A 19,926-nucleotide genomic window follows, 5' to 3' on the forward strand; every position below is an offset into this window, starting at 1 on the left:
TTGCTACAGGCTGCATTTTTATTCTCACTTCTGCACACACACACACACACACACACACACACACACACACACACACACACACACACACACACACACACACATATATGCGTGCGCACGCGCACACACACATAATCACTGCTGGGAGTGAAATGTGAACTGGTGTTTAATTACCATCTTTTTTTGTTGGATTTGTCTGAGGTAAATACCGTGGGAGTGAACCAGGTTAACTTTGTAACTTTGCATATAAAAAGAAGATGAAGTAGCCAAACCAGACTGACTGACTGTCAGAAAGCAGTCAGCATAATAGAGAGCATTCAGGTATTCAGCATTGAAGCTGACTGCACTGTGGGCTGTTATCTATTTGTTCTATACAGCACAACACATTTATCTCAGCCAGAAGGGTTCGAAGACCATGCTGTCTATGCGAGAGTTCTGGAATATTGTCTCCATATCACTTTGTGTCCAAGCACAGATATCACAGCAATTATCAGATACCGGTAATTAATCCTGCAACAATTTTCTCCATTTTTGTTTTACTGCAGAAAGTTTGTTGTTAATGCATGTCTGACATGCATCTGTAGATTTACTTTATTCTCTTGTCATTCTAGAAACAATCTATTTACACTTTGAAAGGGGCTGCCTGCTGTATTTTTACTATGCTCTGTAATTTAATGAGTAAAACAGAAACCAGATTGTTTATTATTTTTCTGGTTTTCTTTTTTTTGTCTTGTTGGCGTTATTATTTCTGTACTTGTCAAGTGTGATTCAGAAGGTGTATGTGACCTGCAGCACATTCAGGTTAGTAGACACATACCTGCCGAATGCTATGATTTAAGTATAACAATGTGATATTTTTTCTACTCAGATTTGATTTAATTTGTAGTTTTGATAGGTTTTTACACCTCTCTCTCAGCCATGAACTGGGCAAAAGTGCAAGTATAAATGCAATGTATAAGGTCTGTAGAGAGTAACCAATCAACTAAAGTGTTTTCGAAAGATGGGGAGAAACTGGAGTACCTAGAGAAATGGGAACATACATGCCGATTACCCAGACAGAAAGCTTATCTACCAAGACATCTAGCTCTACTCATCTGATACTGATGGATTTTCTTCAAAACGTTAGACCCATTTAAGGATAAATAACATATGCAAAAATTCCTTTATCACTGCTTATATGTCATCTAGACTGAAGACTTTTCTTTGACTCTTTGCTTTGATTTTTAAGGGGCAGTACTATTTTTTTAATGTTCAGAGATTGACAAGTATGATTGGACATTCTAGGGAATTGTTTATAGTTTATTAATTTTATTTTAGTTCTTCCTGGAGTGACTTTATAGACTAACCATCTCCTAAATGCCTCCTGCCCTTAATATTTCTGCATTTTAGCTCTGGTTGCATTATTCTTCTATGCATTTTTCTCCTAAGGGAGGGTAACTCACCAAGTATTCTTCACATGACAGAATGACCCAGCTGAAAGAGGGAGTGCAGAGTGTGTCTGTATTGCAGCATGTGACTTTTGGATTTTTGTGATAAGTTAGCCTATTTGTGATCTGTTCAAGCTGGTGTGTGTGTGTGTGTGTGTGTGTGTGTGTGTGTGTGTGTGTGTGTGTGTGAGTGTGTGTGTGTGTGGGGGGGTTACACTGATAAAACTAAAAGTGAGACACTACAGTTGGAATGGCAGCAGCCGGAAAACAGGACAGAAAGTATAATGCTAGCATACAACTTCCTATTGCTGCTTTTACCCATAGATCTACTAATGGTAGGGGCTCAATAAACAATGTTTAGAGGGAGAAAGCAATCTCTAAACGCATAGGATAAGAGACTCTCCAGAACTATTTAATAGAAAAAGAGGAGGTGGAAATTTAACTGAGAAAGTTGTCTTGAGAGGTAGACATGAGTTCTAGACTGTTTCTGCATAGATTAATCAGAGGTGTCCATATTACAGGAATCATAAGAAATATATCCATATACTCCACTAACCTTTACAAGCAGGGCAAGATCTGTAACTGCAAGACTGAATTTTTGGATACTCATGCAATTGCCTAAGTTATGTCTGACAGGGAATCACACTGCTTGACATGCAAGGGAAGTATATTCCAGAAGCAGGGGAGGTGTTGTGAGACAAACCTATCTGTTCATTTTGTTTTATTTATTTCTTGATGTAGATCCAGATCTCTTGTTCTGGTGTTGGCTGTATTATCTGACACATCAGGAACAGGAAATCTTGGATAATGGGATCCCGGAGGGGACAGAGAGCAAAACATAGGACTCCCTTGACTAATCAGTATGACAATGAGTACAGGCAGAATTACTACAGCCTTTCATGTTAGCACATGTTAACACTTTTAAAGCCCAAAATTATTTCTGCTAGGAACCTCTGTGGTCATTTGAGCTTTTGGTATGTCTAGTGAGATACATGCCAAAAGGTACAGTGTATTCTATAATGGGTCTAACCAGTGCAGGGTTTTGGAAGAGATGCCCTTGTGAACTTGGTTAAGTCTTTTTCTTCCTTCATTTATGCTATAGCTGATCATACCTCTCCCTTTTCCACAGCTGCCTTACCTACATAAATGCATTATAAACATGGATAATTCATACCTCTCAACTGTCCAGATTTTCGCAGAAGGTGCACATTTTTGCTTCATGTTTTTGGTCTATTCTTCATAAAATGTGTGATTTTCTGGCAAATCACTGGGATGATCTGAGGATTGAAGTCACTAAATAATGACATACATTTGCATTTCAGAATCCAGATCCTTCAGAAAATGTATGTCAACACCACCCCTGTTAATCTAGCAAATTTCTAAGTTTATAAGAGCAATATTTAAAATCTGTCTCTACTTTTGGGCCTTTACCCCACATTTTGTCAGGTTTTGTTCTGATATGAGTTTGAGAGGTATGATAAGTATATATGTATTTTATTTGTGTTTATGTATATGTATGCATATGTGTGCAGGCAGAGATACTCCTGTCTTGATGCAGAGCAATATTTTGGTAGTATTACTTGAAGAATGCTTCCCTGCACTGTTTCAGGACTGTTTGGTATATGTAACACTTTCTTATGTACATCTATTCTGACTGTAGTCATGAATGCAAAGTGGATCTCTGAATTGTCATTTGCTGTCATGTGAATGACAAAGCATACTTAAACACTGGTACCATAGTGAGAGGTTTGCATTGTTATAGATACTTCCCAAGCTCAGTCTCAAACCTGGGTCATTAAACTGGCAGCTGTTGTGGCATGCAGCTCTTGTCCCTATGCTGGGGTAAAAAAAAACATTTTGTGAAAATTGCAGGAGCCAACAGTGACAGTTATTTGATCATATTGTTTGTATTTATGGTATTTGTTTTATTTTAAACTTTATCTGGGTAACAGCAGTTTGTTACATGCCTGTTATCCTTTCTAGAGTAGATCTGACACACTGTAAAATAAGAGGGGGGATTACACATTTAGACTTAAGGCTAGAGAATAAAGGATGTGTGGGAAAATAAATTGAAGCTTAGGCAGAACTGGCAGGAAAAACTGGGAAAAGAAATCCATCCCCTTTTTCCCATTTTGGTACATGGGGTTGGGGTGTCACATCAACAGTGACAATCATCTAGAGCCAAGGTTTACACCGCCAGATGACTAGCCCTACCACTGTAGTTCATCCATACCACACAGTGGCATGCACACTCACACCTATGGCCAATTTAGAGTGTCCAGTCCACCTACTGCATGTCTTTGGAATGTGGGAAAAACCAGAGCACCCAGAGGATGCTACCCCAGGAAAATAAATCTCAAAGCAAATGTGGGGAAGACATTTGTAGGACCCTAAGAAGAGCAAAAAGATGAAGGAAATTTAAAATATTTGGATAGAAATGTCTTCAGAAATATATTTACACCCCAGAAAGAATAAATATGATGTATCCAAGGGTAGAGAATATTTGTTGGATGTGCGAATGGAACCAAAAGAGGGATTGGAGTCATATTTTTTGGACCTGTGACAAACTGGAAACTTTCAAAAAAGGGGTAACAGAATAAATATAGGTTATAATAGGAAGAAACAGGCAAATAACAGAGTTAGAATTCTGTCTGGGATGGCTATAGAAGCTTAATGTAAAAAAAATGTGAAAGCATTAATAACATTAGTTCTTTTGGTAGATAGAAAATGGATAACTAGGAAATGGGAAACAAATCAACATCCAATGATAGAATAGGTGAAGAAATTAATGTAAGAGACAAAAGAATGAGAGGAGAATTATGACTATGCCCTGAGCACTTTACATGAGAAGAACTAGAAGGCATGGGATGAGAAAGTAACTGGGCATCTGGTATAAGAGTGAAAAGCACATGAAGTTAAGAAGGGAATTCCCTGGCTAGAACTGGAGAAGGTTTGTGTGTGTGTGTGTGTGTGTGTGTGTGTGTGTGTGTGTGTGTGTGTGTGTGTGTGTTTGTGTGCGTGTGCATATAACAGATCCACCCAGGATAAGTGAATCTGTGCTGTAACTCACTGCTCACTGTGTGCATGTGTCATGTGTGTGTGTGGGTGAGTGCATATAACAGATCCACTCAAGATAAGCGAATCTGTAATGTAACTCACTGTGTGCATGTGTGTGTGTGTGTGTGTGTGTGTGTGTGTGTGTGTGTGTGTGTAAATATAACAGATCCACCCAGGATAAGTGAATCTGTGACATACTTCATTCACTAGACCACTTAAGCAACAATCAACAAAACAGACAGCTGCATTTTGTTTGAGTGTCTCATTCTCTCCAATGCAACTCTTTTGAGTGTGTACTTTTAACCCCGGGTGGGTGTGGCTTGAGCCTTTAAAAAAATGAAGTTATCACTGTACAGTTCAAAGAAATATTCATATTTCTCCAACCATAACTGTTACCAGAAAGCTGTAAATGACAAATTGTTCAGGATAAATGAATCTTTACATTGGTGGCATTCATTCAGGGTGATGCTTTAAACTGGATTTTATAAACCAAAATAAAGGCAGTGAATATTAATTTTGTAATGTTATATAAACAGCTTATGATATCTCAGTAACCATTCAGGCAAGACACATACTGCCAGCAGGATTTTCTTTATACAGCTGTGAGCTTTCATACGAGGCTATGCAGTTATGTCTGTGTTACCTGAATGTTGAGATATTTAGAGAATATGAAAATTATTACAATATAAATAAACAGTATAAAAATAATATTCAATACCTCTTTAGCTGCATTAGACAGAGGTTAAATATCAATACAATTGTGTTTGCCATCATGTATTCTTTAAAATGAAATGTTCTAATAACTTGTATGTAGCATGGTTTTGGAATTATTAATGCAAACATGAACAAGCAATAGTTGACGGCAAGAGGCGTCAGTACGAGGTAACCTCAGAATCACCTGGAGGCGCACTCGTCTGTAATGAGTTTAATCGTATAGTTAAGGATTAGTCTTGATGTAAAGAATCCTGTCTCAGTCCCATCTGTAGGGATGGATAAATTGTTTTCTGGTCATATGTGATGGCTATACTGAGTCTTTTAGTTAGTATTGCTTATACTAAGGAAGGGAAGTCTATTAGTTAGTATTACTTATACTAAGGAAGGGACTAAGTTTTTGCTTGGCCTATTGAGAAAAGAGAGAATAGTTAATGTTTTACACAAAAGTTCTAAACCCGATAATCCTAAACCTGATAATTTTTTTAAACACCTTTATTTAATTATGACTTGTGACATAGGCAAACTTACATTTATATAAAGGTAATTAAACCATATTAACAAGTTCACATTTACAAACGTTATATATCACATATATTGTTATATATCATATAATCAAAGCAACACTGCATAATTTGTTCAGTTCTTGCCTTCTCTTGAACCTCCTTCCTCCTCCAAAACATTTTTCTGCATGCATTGAACCCACAATTTCCATTTTTTCTATGTAATTTACTCCTACCCTTTACTAAAGACCCCACTTCCTGTTCTTTTTTCTCTGTTACAATAGTCACTACTATAGTTAGTTTAGATTTTGATTTCCATTTTGTAATAAGTGCTTGTCACCAGAATTAAACTTAATAAGGCCTTACTATGTCCAGGCAAGTCAGATCCTGTATCTCACCTCAAAAAATAACTTCCTTAGTTACACTCACTTGCTCGCCCAGTATTCCTGGTAGAGTATTATGTAGGCAATTTGTAAAGTTGCCAGCTCAATACACTCTGAGAGCATATGCTCCCAGATACCGCCTTCGTCCCTATTACACCTGTAATATTTTCCATTTATGAAAAATTCTTTGAAGACTACTTAGGGTATAAAAGTATCTATGGAAATACTTTCAGGCAAAAATCCTAAATCTTTTAGATTTGGGTTGTTCTTCCATTGTTTCTTTGTGAAATGCATATATAATCTCTCTTCTTAATCTTTTCTGACCTTTTCTGATTGATTCCTATAGTCTTTTGTGCAATATTTTATGTGCCCTACTAAGTATCCCTTTTGTAACAGCATCTTCTATTCTAGATTCAATTAAAAACTCAACCGGAGTAGGTTTTTCATTTAGGATTCCCATATCACTTTCTCTTTGTTTATAATCTGATATCAGTCCCAGATAGGGAAGCCAGTCTCTAGACTGCAATCCAAATGTCTTCTTGGCCTCTCCCCATTCTATTATCTTTCCATCTCTAATTATTTGTTATCAACACCTTGGTTCTTTTGCCAGCTTCCTCCAGTAATTTCCAGCCCCTCTTGCCTATTCTCTGTACCCCTAATTGCAGTGATCCCTAATGGCAGAATCTCCTTTCTACATTCCTGTGATGGCTTAGTTCTTAGTATCCTTTTTACTACTTTATGACTATATTATTTTGTATGACTTAGTTTTGTATGGCTTAGTTCTTAGTATCCTTTTTACTACTTTATGAACTGTTGTTATTCTCCTTAAGGATCTGCATTAAAAACACCATTCTTTTCTTATTCATGAATTACCCCCCTGTTTCATGATTACCATCCAGATCCACTTTGAATTGTAGCTTTCTGCTGGTGTTATATATAGGAGCCTTAACTGTGTAGCTCTAAAATATCCCTTCAAATCAGGTAATAGTAAACCTTCTTGTTCTATTGGGAAGATGAACATATCCCACTTGACTTGTGCCCTTCTCTCCTCCCAAATAAAAATTCTTCATGTTTTTATTAATTCCTATCCACAACTTTTCCTCTGGTTGATAAAAATATGCCTGACCTGTGTATAAAATTAAAGGGACAAAAAATATTACTGGTCTTTGTATTTTGCTATACACATCCACAGGCAAGAGCTTCCTGTTTCTCAGTTTTTGTATTATCTTTTGGTTAGTCTAGTCCCATATATCCTTAGCTGCCATAACCGAGTCCTTTTTAATCCATACTCCTAATTACTTCACCTTATAATGTTCCCATAAATATGGGCATTGCTAAACCTATTCATGTGTGTGTACATAGTTTGTAGTTATAGCCGTTGTTTTATCTTCATTAAGTTTATATCCCAGAAAAATCCTGGAACTGTCTCAGAATGTTTCACAACACTGAGATGTCCTTTTCTGGTTCCATCAGGTACAAAATCATATCTTCTGCAAATAAAGCCAGTTTTACGTGAACACCATACCTGTTAAATATTTCAATTTCTGAGTTCCTTATTTTCTTTGCTAATGGTTCTAAATATAATGCAAATAAAGGGAAAGAGAACACCCGTGCCTGGTTCCTCTGTTCAGTTACAACTTATCACAGAAGAACCCTCCCACTTTGTTTTTTGCCTCTGATCCCTCATATATCCTTCTAATTAACTTAATTATAGTATCAGGAAATGCAAATGCCCAACTCATACTCTGTCAAATGCTTTCTCTGCATCAAGGGCCCACCAATGACAGTTATTTTCTTACCTTCTGCTTCCTTCTGGATCATCATTGTTATATTAATCTTGTCAAATGTTTGCCTCCCCTCCACAAAACCACACGGGTCCATATCTATCAATTTTGGCAACACCTTTTCTATTCTTTTAGCCATTATAGACATAAACATTTTATAATCATGGTTTAAAATTGAAATGGTCCTAGGTGAAGCTGGATCATATGGGTATTTACTGCCTTGAAATATTGCAGCCACCCCAGTTTTTTTTCTAGGATGTTGTTGTCTAACTTCCTTTTAAAATACTGTTAAATGAAACCTCCTGCATCTTTATTATTTTCTTCCCTCCTAGCTTTCAAACTTCCACTGGAATACCAACTATTCCTGGAGACTTTCCTGCAGATTGGTTTTCATCTCCTCCTATCTTAACTGTTAGTTGTTGAGCCTTATCTACCTCTAACCTTGGTATATTTAAGTCTTCCATACGTATTTCCATTTGTGCTTTTTCTTGATTTCTCTACTTCTCTGCTTTATACAGATTTTTATAAAATATCTGAAATATCTCTAATACTGCTACATGATCTCTGGTTATTTTTCTTGTTATGTGCTCCTTAGGTTTGGCAACAACCCCTTCTTGTTGTGCCACAAGTTTATATGCACTAGAGTTATTATCAAAAAACAGCTAATTAAAAACAGTCTGTCTAAACTCACGCATATTGTCCAGGTACTCCCTTATTTTTTCTTTAGTACTTTGCAGTTGAGCATCTTGTTCTGTAAGTATTTTCTAATACTTTAATCTTTGTCATCCCCTCTAAATAATCCTTATTACTTTTTAAACAGACCTATTTTTCTTTTATTTCTACCCTGTTTTTAAACTCCACTTTCATTTTATCCCACTCAGTAGCTGTAACTTATGGAGTACTTTCTATCTTCCCTAATAACTTTTGGATAATTTCCACTACCCATTCCTTAAATTCCTCTCTGTTTAACAGATAGGTGGAGAGGAGCCTGTGTCTCATTTTTATTTTGTTACCCTGCATTTTTATCTTAGTAATTATTGTCGCATGATCTCAAATAGTTATTGGATGTGTATCAAAAGTCTCAATTAAATGCAATTTTCCTGTGAAATATAATTTCTGTCTAACCTAGCCCAATTTTTGTACATTGGTGAATAATATATAAATTATCTCTGATTTCTTACTACTGAATTAATGTAAGCAGAAAAACTGAAATAACTTGGTGTCCTAGTTAGTGGTGGTAGTTTTTCTGCTTTTGTTCTTACTGGCACTACGGTCTCAGGTCCAATGATTACTTGGAATTCGCATCAGTTGTGCATAACTAATTATCTCAGTACTACTGAATTAATGTCTTTCATACTAAATATTTTCATAAATTTCATCTACCATTTTTTGTTATAATTTCCCTTTTATGCCCCCAGATACATCCTTATTGTTGAAAATCAAGTTCCAGTCTCCACCTATAAGTAATATTTCCTGCTGATAGCTGATTATTTCTCCCAGAACAATTGAAAAAGCTCCATAATATGAGTTTTAGGTGGAATATAAATACATGCTAGTGTAGTCTTCCTCCCTTGCTAGTACCCCTTTGCTACCACAAATCTGCCATTATTATATTTTCTTCTTCTTTTATCACTACTGGTAATTCTCTAGCAATTAATATAAGTACTCCCCCATTCCTTTACCCCTGATATTCTGCAGGATATGCATCCTAAAATCCTTTCTTTTTCCTTTTTGAATATACCCGTGAGACCATTCAAATTCCAAGATAATATGGAAAGTGCTGCCATCATGGTAAAAAGTCATTATTCCCACACATTATACATGGCAGCTTTTGTAAATGTTTATTGCTAGTTTAGTGATACATGTACCCATTAATGTTTGGCAGGATAATCGTTATACAGTTTTTTCTTATTATCATCAACATTAGAACCCATGTCACATTTTACAAGACTTTTTGCTTTAATAAACACTCTCAAAAAAAAAATACAAGCACACCCCCCAGAACACCCCCATAACCTGTTAACTTAATACAAACACACAAAACTATGTACATCTTCAACTAATAAAGTTTAACATTCCTAATAGGAACATTTGTGCCAAATAGCTGCTGAAATAGGCCCTAATTAATCCAAAACTGAAGTTAACCATGCTGAGATGCATTTTATTCTTGTGCTTCTACTTACAATAATTGGCGACTGTCCTGTTTTTATCTTTATTACCTTTACCCCCACCCATTGTCAAAAGAACTTGCATGGTTTCAGAAATCATTAACTTTTAACCTTGAAGAAACCGGTGTTCTGTCTTTTATTGCCTTAATATCAACTTGTTTCCATGGAAATGTGTCAGAAAAAAATGCAGTCCTCTGCTGCAGCCAGAAGGACATGCTGAAACATTTATTCCTAAAAGAAAACTTTTCATTATATTCTGTGTTATCATATTTACTTGTTTTCACTTAATATTTGTTATTAGGTTAAGTCAAGGATCTTCATCCAGACATTCACCCATGTAAAAGTAAGAGAAAGCATATCTGCTCAACATATATTATGATTGGTGTACTTTTACACCTCATCCCCCACTGAACAACCCAAGATTACAGCCTATTAACTTAAACGTGCTTTTGCCTAACTTTCCTTCGCTTTTTGCTCTGAAATACCTACTAAAAAAGAAAGATTTAAAATAAACAGAAGAGAAAGAAGAAAAAATGAAAAAGGCATATGTTTACTTTAGTAACGTTATCACATGCAAGAACAGGCAAAATGCTTTACTATAAAATATGCAATTTATAGTGTGAAAAGTTTCCTAGAAATATTGTTAGGAATCGAAATTGTTTTACTTATTTCACTTACAGTTACCTTTTTCCTTCTTCTTCAGTTCCCCTCAGACTCCTTCCAAACATTAATGACATGAAGTGAGGTAAATGCTTTTCAGTTTTCTACAAGTTTAACAAAGTCAACAAAAGTTCACTCTTTCCACTTATTCTTATGCAACCGAATTTCAAAAATGCAATTGATGCTTTGCAGTCTTACATTTATTCACTAATTTATGTGTTGCTGGTCTTCCTCCTGTTCATCTCCAACTCCCACCTCCGGATTACAGTTCATTTCTATGGTAGTCCTGATTCTTCTTTCAACTCTTGTGCTTTTCTCTGTCTCTCAAGCATTTTCCTTTGGAACAGTAAAATATTTCACAGGCAAAGTCTCTGTGTGTGCTTTATTATCACAAACATAGTCGGCCTTAGGCATAGGCCAACTAAGTGGCCGCCTAGGGCGCTGCTTTAGTAGGGGCACTTTTCCAGTATTTATTTGGTGTAGGTAGACCAGAATGGGGGCACTGGGTGTTGTGGTGGGGGGTGCTGCGATGCCATTTTGCCTAGGGCACCAGTTGACCTAAGGCCGCTCCTGATCAGAAAAATGAGAAGCAGAGTCTCCTTCTGCTTGATGGCTCACTTTTTGTTGGACAAACTTTTGCATTTCCTCCCTAGCCTGTTCTGCATAAAAATGACTTTCTTCCTGCAGGAAAAATATTCCCTAGACAGCTGGATACAGCAGCTTGAATCTCACACCTGCCTGCCAATATTCCCTGATTACTGGAATAAATTTGCTTCTCTTCTGCCTGGTGTACAGTGAGAAATTATTTTCTGCAAACACTTTACTGTCTCCAGTATTTAATACTTTGCCCTTTTGTCACAGTTTTGTCAGGATCAACTTTTTCTGCTGGCAGGTTTACATCTGTACTAATAAAGGTATTGGCTGCTTTCTCATGGCCAGATTTGTAGAATACACACAGTATGCCCATTCAGTTTAGCAGATCCTGCTGTGGAATACCAGGCCAGTTGATTATTTTTGCCTTCATAAAATGAATACAAACTGTTCCTTCTAGTTTCTCTAGTATAGCAGAAAATCTTAGATTTTCCCTATGTGCCCTACCCTCTTAATGCTACCATTACGAAAAATCATTTCTTGAGCAGTCTTTTGAATTTTTATCAGCTCATCTGAATATCTGTTTAAAGCTTTTTCCATTTTTTCAGCCTTTTGTTATTTAAGTTGATATACTCCTTCAGTGTTTCATTTATTTTGATAAACTCTAAGCACATCTGACTTAGTTTTTCCAGTAGATTTCTTTTAATTTTTCCCTGACATGCCCTAGACTCTTACCTGCTAACACTAGCGGTACTCCATATATATTTTCACATATCAGTAAGTGAGCCTCGGGTTTCTTAAATGTTTGAATGATTTATCCAACCTATACTGAGGTATGATTTCTGCAGTCTGTCACAATCACAACTACGTCCTGGGAAACAGGGTACTGGCTGTAGCTGTATTTCAGCTGTCTGCCCTAGCAATTAAAGAGTTAGGCAATCAGTGTTAAAGCCTTCCAGAGCTGCTCTCGCCAGTAACTACATAGGTGATATACTTTGCTCCCTACTTTATCTGATATGTCTTATTGACCAGTAACATGACAATACTGTGGTAAATAGTAGTATCTAGAGGGTGCTATCCTGAATAACATTAAGATATCACTTTGCCCATATGTATAGCATATATACCTAGTGAGTGCATAATTTATTGATTAAATGCAAAGCCTTAATTATTGTGTTATTAGTGGGAATGGTACTATGTGGGAATATGAATGTATTGTTTCCCTTCTGGTCCATTGTTTAAGGTGTACTTTATGTTAGAATACAAATGTGATGTTCATCTTCTGGTTCATTGTTTAATGGTGGGTTCTTAGCCTGCCTTCTAGTTTGTCCCAATTCAAACCTGGGGAGTATAGTCTAGACTCCTGTTTTAAACTATGTATTGTTTTGATACATGACACTCCATCTATTCTACTGCATTATACGTATGAATTATAACTTAGAGTCATCATATGGTCTGCTGTCTTACTGAGCCTATTAACAGTGCCTTTGCTACTTTATAATGTTACAGTACTACTAGCTTACAATTGATTCAAATAGCCTCTCTCAGAACTAAGGGCATGTATATAAGCTATTTTAATAATTATGTCTTCATGCAAGCTTTTTGTTTGTTAATTGCCATAACTACTTGCTACATGCTAACTCTTTTTTTCTCCTCTACGTTTATCTTCTCTTTCTCCCCAAAGTACCCGGCTCTCCATTGCACTGTTCCTGATACAGTCTCTAAGAACCTACATACCTGGTGACAAAGGACCCTATCCAATTATCTGCGGTCTCATCTAACAGGCTTATTTTTCCTGCATCCTCTCTCAAGGAAGCAAGAAAGTATGTGGCTGACTAAGTCCTGTTTGTAAAACTGACTACCGACTACTAATTGCTTCAGGGGTTATAAAGTAAGCTACGAGCCTGAACAGCCAGCAGCCTTTATCCCCCCCATCTACCCTGTATCCAACTAACCTCGTCTACTTTATAATACCCCCCCCCTTTAATAGCTATCACTCCTTCCCTGGTTCTAAACCAGCTAGCTCCCTACATACTTACCTGCAATACTAGATCTGGCCACTAGGTGGCACCCTCATCCCAACCATTATCTCCTGCTTATCCCTCTGTATTTTCCTCTGTAATTACACTAAACCCCTTAGGTCCTAGACCTGCTCTTATTTTCTCACTTACCCTTTACTTCAACTGTCTCATAGACTCCTGATATATCTCTGATCTTTCCCACTCCTGACTCACCTACTTACCTTCAGCTACCAGCATTGCTGATAGTTTCTTCTTTAGATTCTCCTTCACTTGTGTCTACCTGCTCCGTTCACCCTGTGGGCTCACTGTTTCCCTACCCTACTCCCAATTCCCACCCACCCCCCAGGGGTCCTACTCTTATGCCATCTAACCAAACCCCTTCCCTGTTCCACCAATCACAACCCTTCACCATTGTTAATTAACTCCAATTCCCTCGTTTCACTTACCACTCCCAATTTCTCCACCACACCCAACACCTATTTCCTTCCACACTTAACATACCTCCAAGCCTATAACAAGTACCTAACAACATACTCTTCCAGATGTATAAGCTACCCTCCCCAGCCATCTTACAGAGGTTATTCATACTTACACTTCTACCACCCCTAACTTTAGCTTACCTGCTAACCTCCTATGAACACCAAATATATCCACACCTTCTTTACCTCAATAAGCTATCTACCTCTCCTTCTCTACCTATTCTCACTAACCATGTTAACTTAACATCTACACACAGCTATCTACTAGCAAAATACCATAGGATAACCCACATTAGATATGACTCTCCCAATCCCAGAAAGTCTCTAACTCTATATAATAAATTCCCAAATCCTAGATTTCAAACACTACTCCTGTCTTTAAAAGATGGAGACATTCACCCAAACCCAGGCTCAATAACTGCTACTACCACTCAACTCCACAACCCCAACCCCCATACTATACATTCCCTTACCAAACCACCTAAGCTCTTATTAGCTCACCTCAACATACATAGCATTAATAACAACGTTGCACAACTCCATGCTCTCCTGCAAGTCTACTCCTTTGACATTCTTTGTTTAACAGAAACTTGGTTAAAACCTGCAACTAAAGACAATTAAGTCATCCCACCCGGTTATAATATTTTGCGACTTGACCGTACAACCAAAAAGGGTGGTGGTGTAGTTATCCTTTTTAAATCTGGGCTACAGATTATTACCTACAACTATAAACCACTGCAAGACTCTAACGCTGAAATTCTTATTACCAAGCTTCAACTTAACAAATTTAAATCTATTTATATTATCTGTACCGTTCTTCCTCCTGGTAATAACATTGCCACAATAGAGAATATCCTCTGTTGGCGATCCCAAAATTTACCTCAAGAAACCATAATCCTAGGTTATTTTAACATTGATTGGAAGTGTTGTAGCAGTACCCACCTTACAAGCCATATTAACCTTTTTGGTTTTTCACAAACCATTACCTCCCCTACCAGGATAAACAAGCCTAATAAGAAAGAAAGTACCTTAGATTGGATTCTCATAAATAATCATCTCCAGACATATGAATCTGATACCCTCCCTGATGATGTAAGTGACCACTCATTAACCTACAATATCAGGCTTAAAACCAACCTACCTAATCCAACCATATCTAGGACAATTAGAACCAAGAAAAACTTCAACCCTGATCTCTTCCAAAGGGAACTAAGAGCATGTAACTGGTCTCCCTTAAAATACCTCCCACTGGAGGAAGCTGTTAATTACTTTAATTCTAACTTCCTAGCCATACTAGACCACCATGCACCAACCCGCTCTATTAGAATGAGAACTAAATCTGCCCCATGGCTTTCAAAAGAAACCAGGCAAAAAATCCAACTCAGAAATAAATACTGGAATAATTCTCGCTTAACTAAAAACCCAGTAGATCAACAAAACTTCAGGCAACTAAGAAATGAAACTAAAAAAGCTGTACTGTCTGACAAAAGAAACTACTACCTACAATTTCAGCAGACTCACCATAATCAACCACAAAAGTTCTGGGCAAGTATTAATCAATTATTACACCCAGGTCAATCGATCACGCCAAACCCACAAGGCACAGACCAAGAGAATCCCAGGCAGACTGCTAATGCCTATAATACCTTTTTCACTGAGGCCATTCAAACTCTTGCCAGTTGTTATCCACTCAGGACTTATCTATATCCAACTCTATCATTAACCCAGCCCCTCCATTTCTCTTCCAACCAGTCCCAACTACATATGTTCTTGCCCTTATCCAAAAACTGAAACCATGCACTCCTTCAGCAGACCAGCTACCCACTGAATATCTACAAAGGGCAGCCAAATCTATTGCCTACCCCATTTCCATTCTTATCAATAGAATCATCAGTGAAGGACACATCCCTAGAATATGGAAGGTCTCCCATATTATCCCCCTTCATAAGGGAGGAAACTCCACTGAACTCTCCAATTACCGTCCCATTGCCCTACTGTTCCCCTAGCAAAGATCATGGAAAAATGCATCCATAGACAATTGCTAGACCACCTAATCCAAAATAACTTACTTTTCAACTCTCAACATGGTTTCAGACCTTTCCACAGCACTACTACTGCCCTCCTTTCCTTCACTGACTGTATCAACAAAAACGTAACCTCAGTATGCTTTCCTCTGCACTGTTTATAGATCTGTCTAAGGCGTTCGATATGGTAAATCACCAGATACTTATAAATATCCTCAAATCTCTGTCACTAGATGCATTAGCTATAAAATGGTTCCAATCCTATCTGGAGAACAGACAACAGGCCATGCTTTGGCATAACACTCTATCTAACCATCTGCCCATTAACATAGGGGTCCCTCAATGGTCCATATTAGGACCTCTCCTATTTTCTATATTTATCAACGACCTTCACCTAGCAATCCCCCAAGCTACATGCATACAATACACAGACAATTTGACACTCATATGCTCAGCCACATCTATATCTGAACTTCACTCCTTTAACCAAAAGGTCTTTAACACAGTTGAACAATGGTTTACTCTACGCTGTCTCCTTCTGAACCCCTCAAAAAACTAAACTCCTCCTTTTCACTTCTACTTGTAAATCTCCCCAATAGACTTCACAGTAACATCCAATAACAGTACTCCCATATCCCCAGAGCCAACTACCAAACTACTAGGTATCACCATAGATAACAACCTTAACTTCAACACCCATATTAACAATGCCCTAAAATCTGTTAATAGAAAACTGGGCTCTCTCTACAGGATCAAACCTTTCCTCTCTCCTGCAGCAAGAATAACTATTGCTCACACTCATCTAATTTCTACCCTCCTCTATTCCTCACCCATATACACTAACCTCTCTAAAATCAACCTTAATAAAATGGAAAACTCCTACAATAACAGCCAGATTTGTTACAGGTAAACCTTTCAAAACCCATCACTGTATTAACCTAAAGCAACTAGGGTGCCTTGAATTACAAAATCAGCTTAAATTCCACCAACCTACCATTGCCCACAAAACCCTTTACCATCCTACCAATACCCTTATACTATCTACCCTCATTATCCCCTACAACAATCAAAAGACCTTACGTTCATCACATAGACTTCTTGTAAATATTTGTAAATCAAACAACAGGGCTGGGGACTCTCTTTTTTCTAATACTGTTGGAAAATCCTGGAACCTTCTTCCTAGTGAAATTTCCTTTCTTCCCTGTATATCACTCTTTAAAAACAAACTGAAACTTTTCCTCAGAACACACTGGTTGTGCCCCTGTACCAAACCTGACTGATCTACTACCTCTCTTACTTGGCTCTACCTACTCTCCTCTTTTCAGTAGTCTTGTTCCTTTTCCTAGAAACAACCGACCTAGACCTTCTAGATATTGTTACTCACATCCTCATAATTTCATTAAGGAGACTAGTTTTACTCATATACTGTACATTTCAGTTCCTACTTTTTTTTATGACAACTTGTTTACGAAGATATTGTATAACTCATCTTCTATCTTTTTACATGTTGTATTCAACTACATTTGTATTGCACTAATTGTATCCGTATATTTAGCACTATTCTATGAACAAACGACCTCTGTGATTATTCTCTGTTCTGTACCTGCAATGTTCATTGTACAAATTCATCTTTTGTATAAGTGATTGTATTTTGCTTCCTCAGAGCTTATCTCCCTGGGCCTCTACTGAAAATGGACATATATCCAGTTAGACTAGCCCGGTCAACAAATGTAAAATAAAAATAAAATAGATTACTGGAAGCCATGTCTTGCACCAAAGCTGGAGCTTGAACTGCTTTTTGCTGAACAGCTGCAGGATTCTTCCCAGTGAGTGTTTTCTCTTCACCTTTTCTAGTTTATTTTCTTTCAGGCTCTCTTAATTTATTCTTTGCTAGCATCCAGGCAGTGTACTTAATAGCCAGTAACTGAATTTTACATAAGCTGGCAACGACACTGGCTGTTGTTTCTCAGTTTTGTTTTCACAGTGGAAGAGCTGAAATTAAACTGTTGTTCAGTGTGCAACCATCTTGGAAATCCACTAAACCTGATAATGTTATTGTTTAAATCCAAATCACGATCAAGACATTTGTTAATTTTTCTGTACAGGAGTTCACTACTCTTGGAAAATGAGATAGGAGGAGGAGGAGAGTGGATCCCATGATATCAGTAGAGCGACCTTCAGGACATGGGACACACTGATAGGAATGGCTCATTCACTTATGGAACATTTCATCAAATTCTGCTTTGCTGAGAAAGAAAAAGAATGTGAATTTTTGCTTGCCCCTCCCCCATCATACAGTTTGGTTATAGTTATAATGAACTCTGAGATCACTGAACCTTTGGGAAAAGGAACTTTCTCTGATGAGATCAGTACACAGTGATCTATAGTCTTCAGGCTTACCCTTCATGCTTTCAGTTATCAGAGATCCCCCTCTCCAATAGCATCACTCACTGCCACCTCCATTTTTCTCAAATCTCTGATAAAGAAACTAAAATACTTCTACTAAAGCTAAACTTCTCAGGATATAAGTTCAATAAGCCTGATCCAACTTTTCTGACTAGCAATGAATAAAATAGCCAAACCCTTTACTCATATATTTGACTTTTCACTCATAACTGGCATAGTTCCTACTCTTTTAAAACACAGCTTTCTAACCCCAGTCCCATAAATGACCTCCTTCACTGACTCCAAGTGCTACTGATCAATATCATACCTCTGTCTCATTACATAAATCTTCAGAAAACTACTATACAAATCAATTATTTAAACATATAAATAGCAATGTCATATTCTGTGAAGAACAATATGATATCCAGAACTCAATTTAGCAGCCTGTCTGTTCTTTTCACCTCTGCTGACTCCATTTATAAGAACATGAACCACTGATTTATTATTGCTGCTCTGTTTGTTGATATAACCAGAGCTTCTGAAACTGTTTACCATGAGCTCATTCATGCTTAATAAACTATAAATAATAAATACATACATACATACATTTCATGGATAATACAACAGCATGGTTTCAAAGCTGATAAAAAAACACGTAATATTAGTGTTTTCAGATTAGATCCGAAGAAGTTTTATTACAAAATAAAACAAAAGTGCTTATATTATGTTTTACGTTGTTAAGCTGGATTTGTCAGAATCTTTGTGGCCTTGCGTGTGTTTTTTTATCAGTTTGTCTTCTGTTTTGGTATGGTCCCAAAGCTACCTGACAGACAGAACTTTTCAAATTTACCACACTAATTCATTCTTTGGCATTGCACCACTAAACACAGGAGCCCTCCAAGGCTCAGTTCTAGGTACCCCTACTCTTCTCTCAGTTCAACAGCAATCTTCCACTTGACATACACATCTCAACATTGTCATGTATGCTGGTACAGTCACTTTACTGAGTCTAGCAAAAGACATTTTCGCCTGCAAGTAAATTACAAAACAATTTTTGGACGTCTGTAGATAGTCGCTTGATAATAAACTCTTAGTCAACCTCAAGAAATCCATTAGAATTGTCTTCGGAACTACTCAGAAGGCAGCTTCACTCCCCAGTCTCCTACTGAAGGACAACAAAGCAATGTCATTCCTAATGTCTCAGGGCAGAAATAGCTTGGAATGACACTTGGCCTCTCACTCTCCTGTGACACTCACACAAGTAAAATAACTGATAAGTTTTGGCACAATTAAATCTCTGCTGCAGAATCACATACCTTCTTTCACTGATTGCCCAGACTACCATTATCAAAAATGTTTTACTTCAAAAAGTTAAATATGCTTTGTTTTTGCTGGCTCTGCATTCCTCTTACAATACTCAAAGATTACAAAAAACTTAAGATTCTTTCTTCTAGTAGATCTTCTTGTACACCACTGAATTGCACCCAGTGATACCAAGTCAACCTTTCTTCTCAGAACTCTACTTTTAAAAACCTTAAACTTGGGTTACTGCCCCTCTGAAAACAACACCTATATTTGTGCACCAAATATACACTCTGAGAAGTTCCCAAAATGATGAGGTTTCCCTTCGCTTGTCCACATTTCAAAACTACTATTGATGAAAGAGCATTGTCTGGACTATGTCCTGGCATTTTGAACCATCTCACTGCAGAAGTAAAACCCAATATGCACTT

At 37.3% G+C, this 19,926-nt stretch overlaps 1 protein-coding gene across 1 annotated transcript in view; it reads left to right on the plus strand.

Moving 5' to 3' along the window:
• Positions 1-240: 240 nt before the first annotated feature.
• CA12 (carbonic anhydrase 12) overlaps positions 241-19,926 on the plus strand; it is a 462,957-nt gene continuing 443,271 nt past the window's right edge. Inside the window, exon 1 of the mRNA XM_044077750.1 lies at positions 241-497. Within this exon, the coding sequence (XP_043933685.1) occupies positions 413-497 (85 nt within the window). The 5' untranslated portion in view covers positions 241-412. The remainder of the gene's footprint in view (positions 498-19,926) is intronic.

This window comes from Protopterus annectens, chromosome 7.part0 (genome assembly GCF_019279795.1).
Source record: "Protopterus annectens isolate FY-2018-M chromosome 7.part0, PAN1.0, whole genome shotgun sequence".
Taxonomy (NCBI): domain Eukaryota; kingdom Metazoa; phylum Chordata; order Ceratodontiformes; family Protopteridae; genus Protopterus; species Protopterus annectens.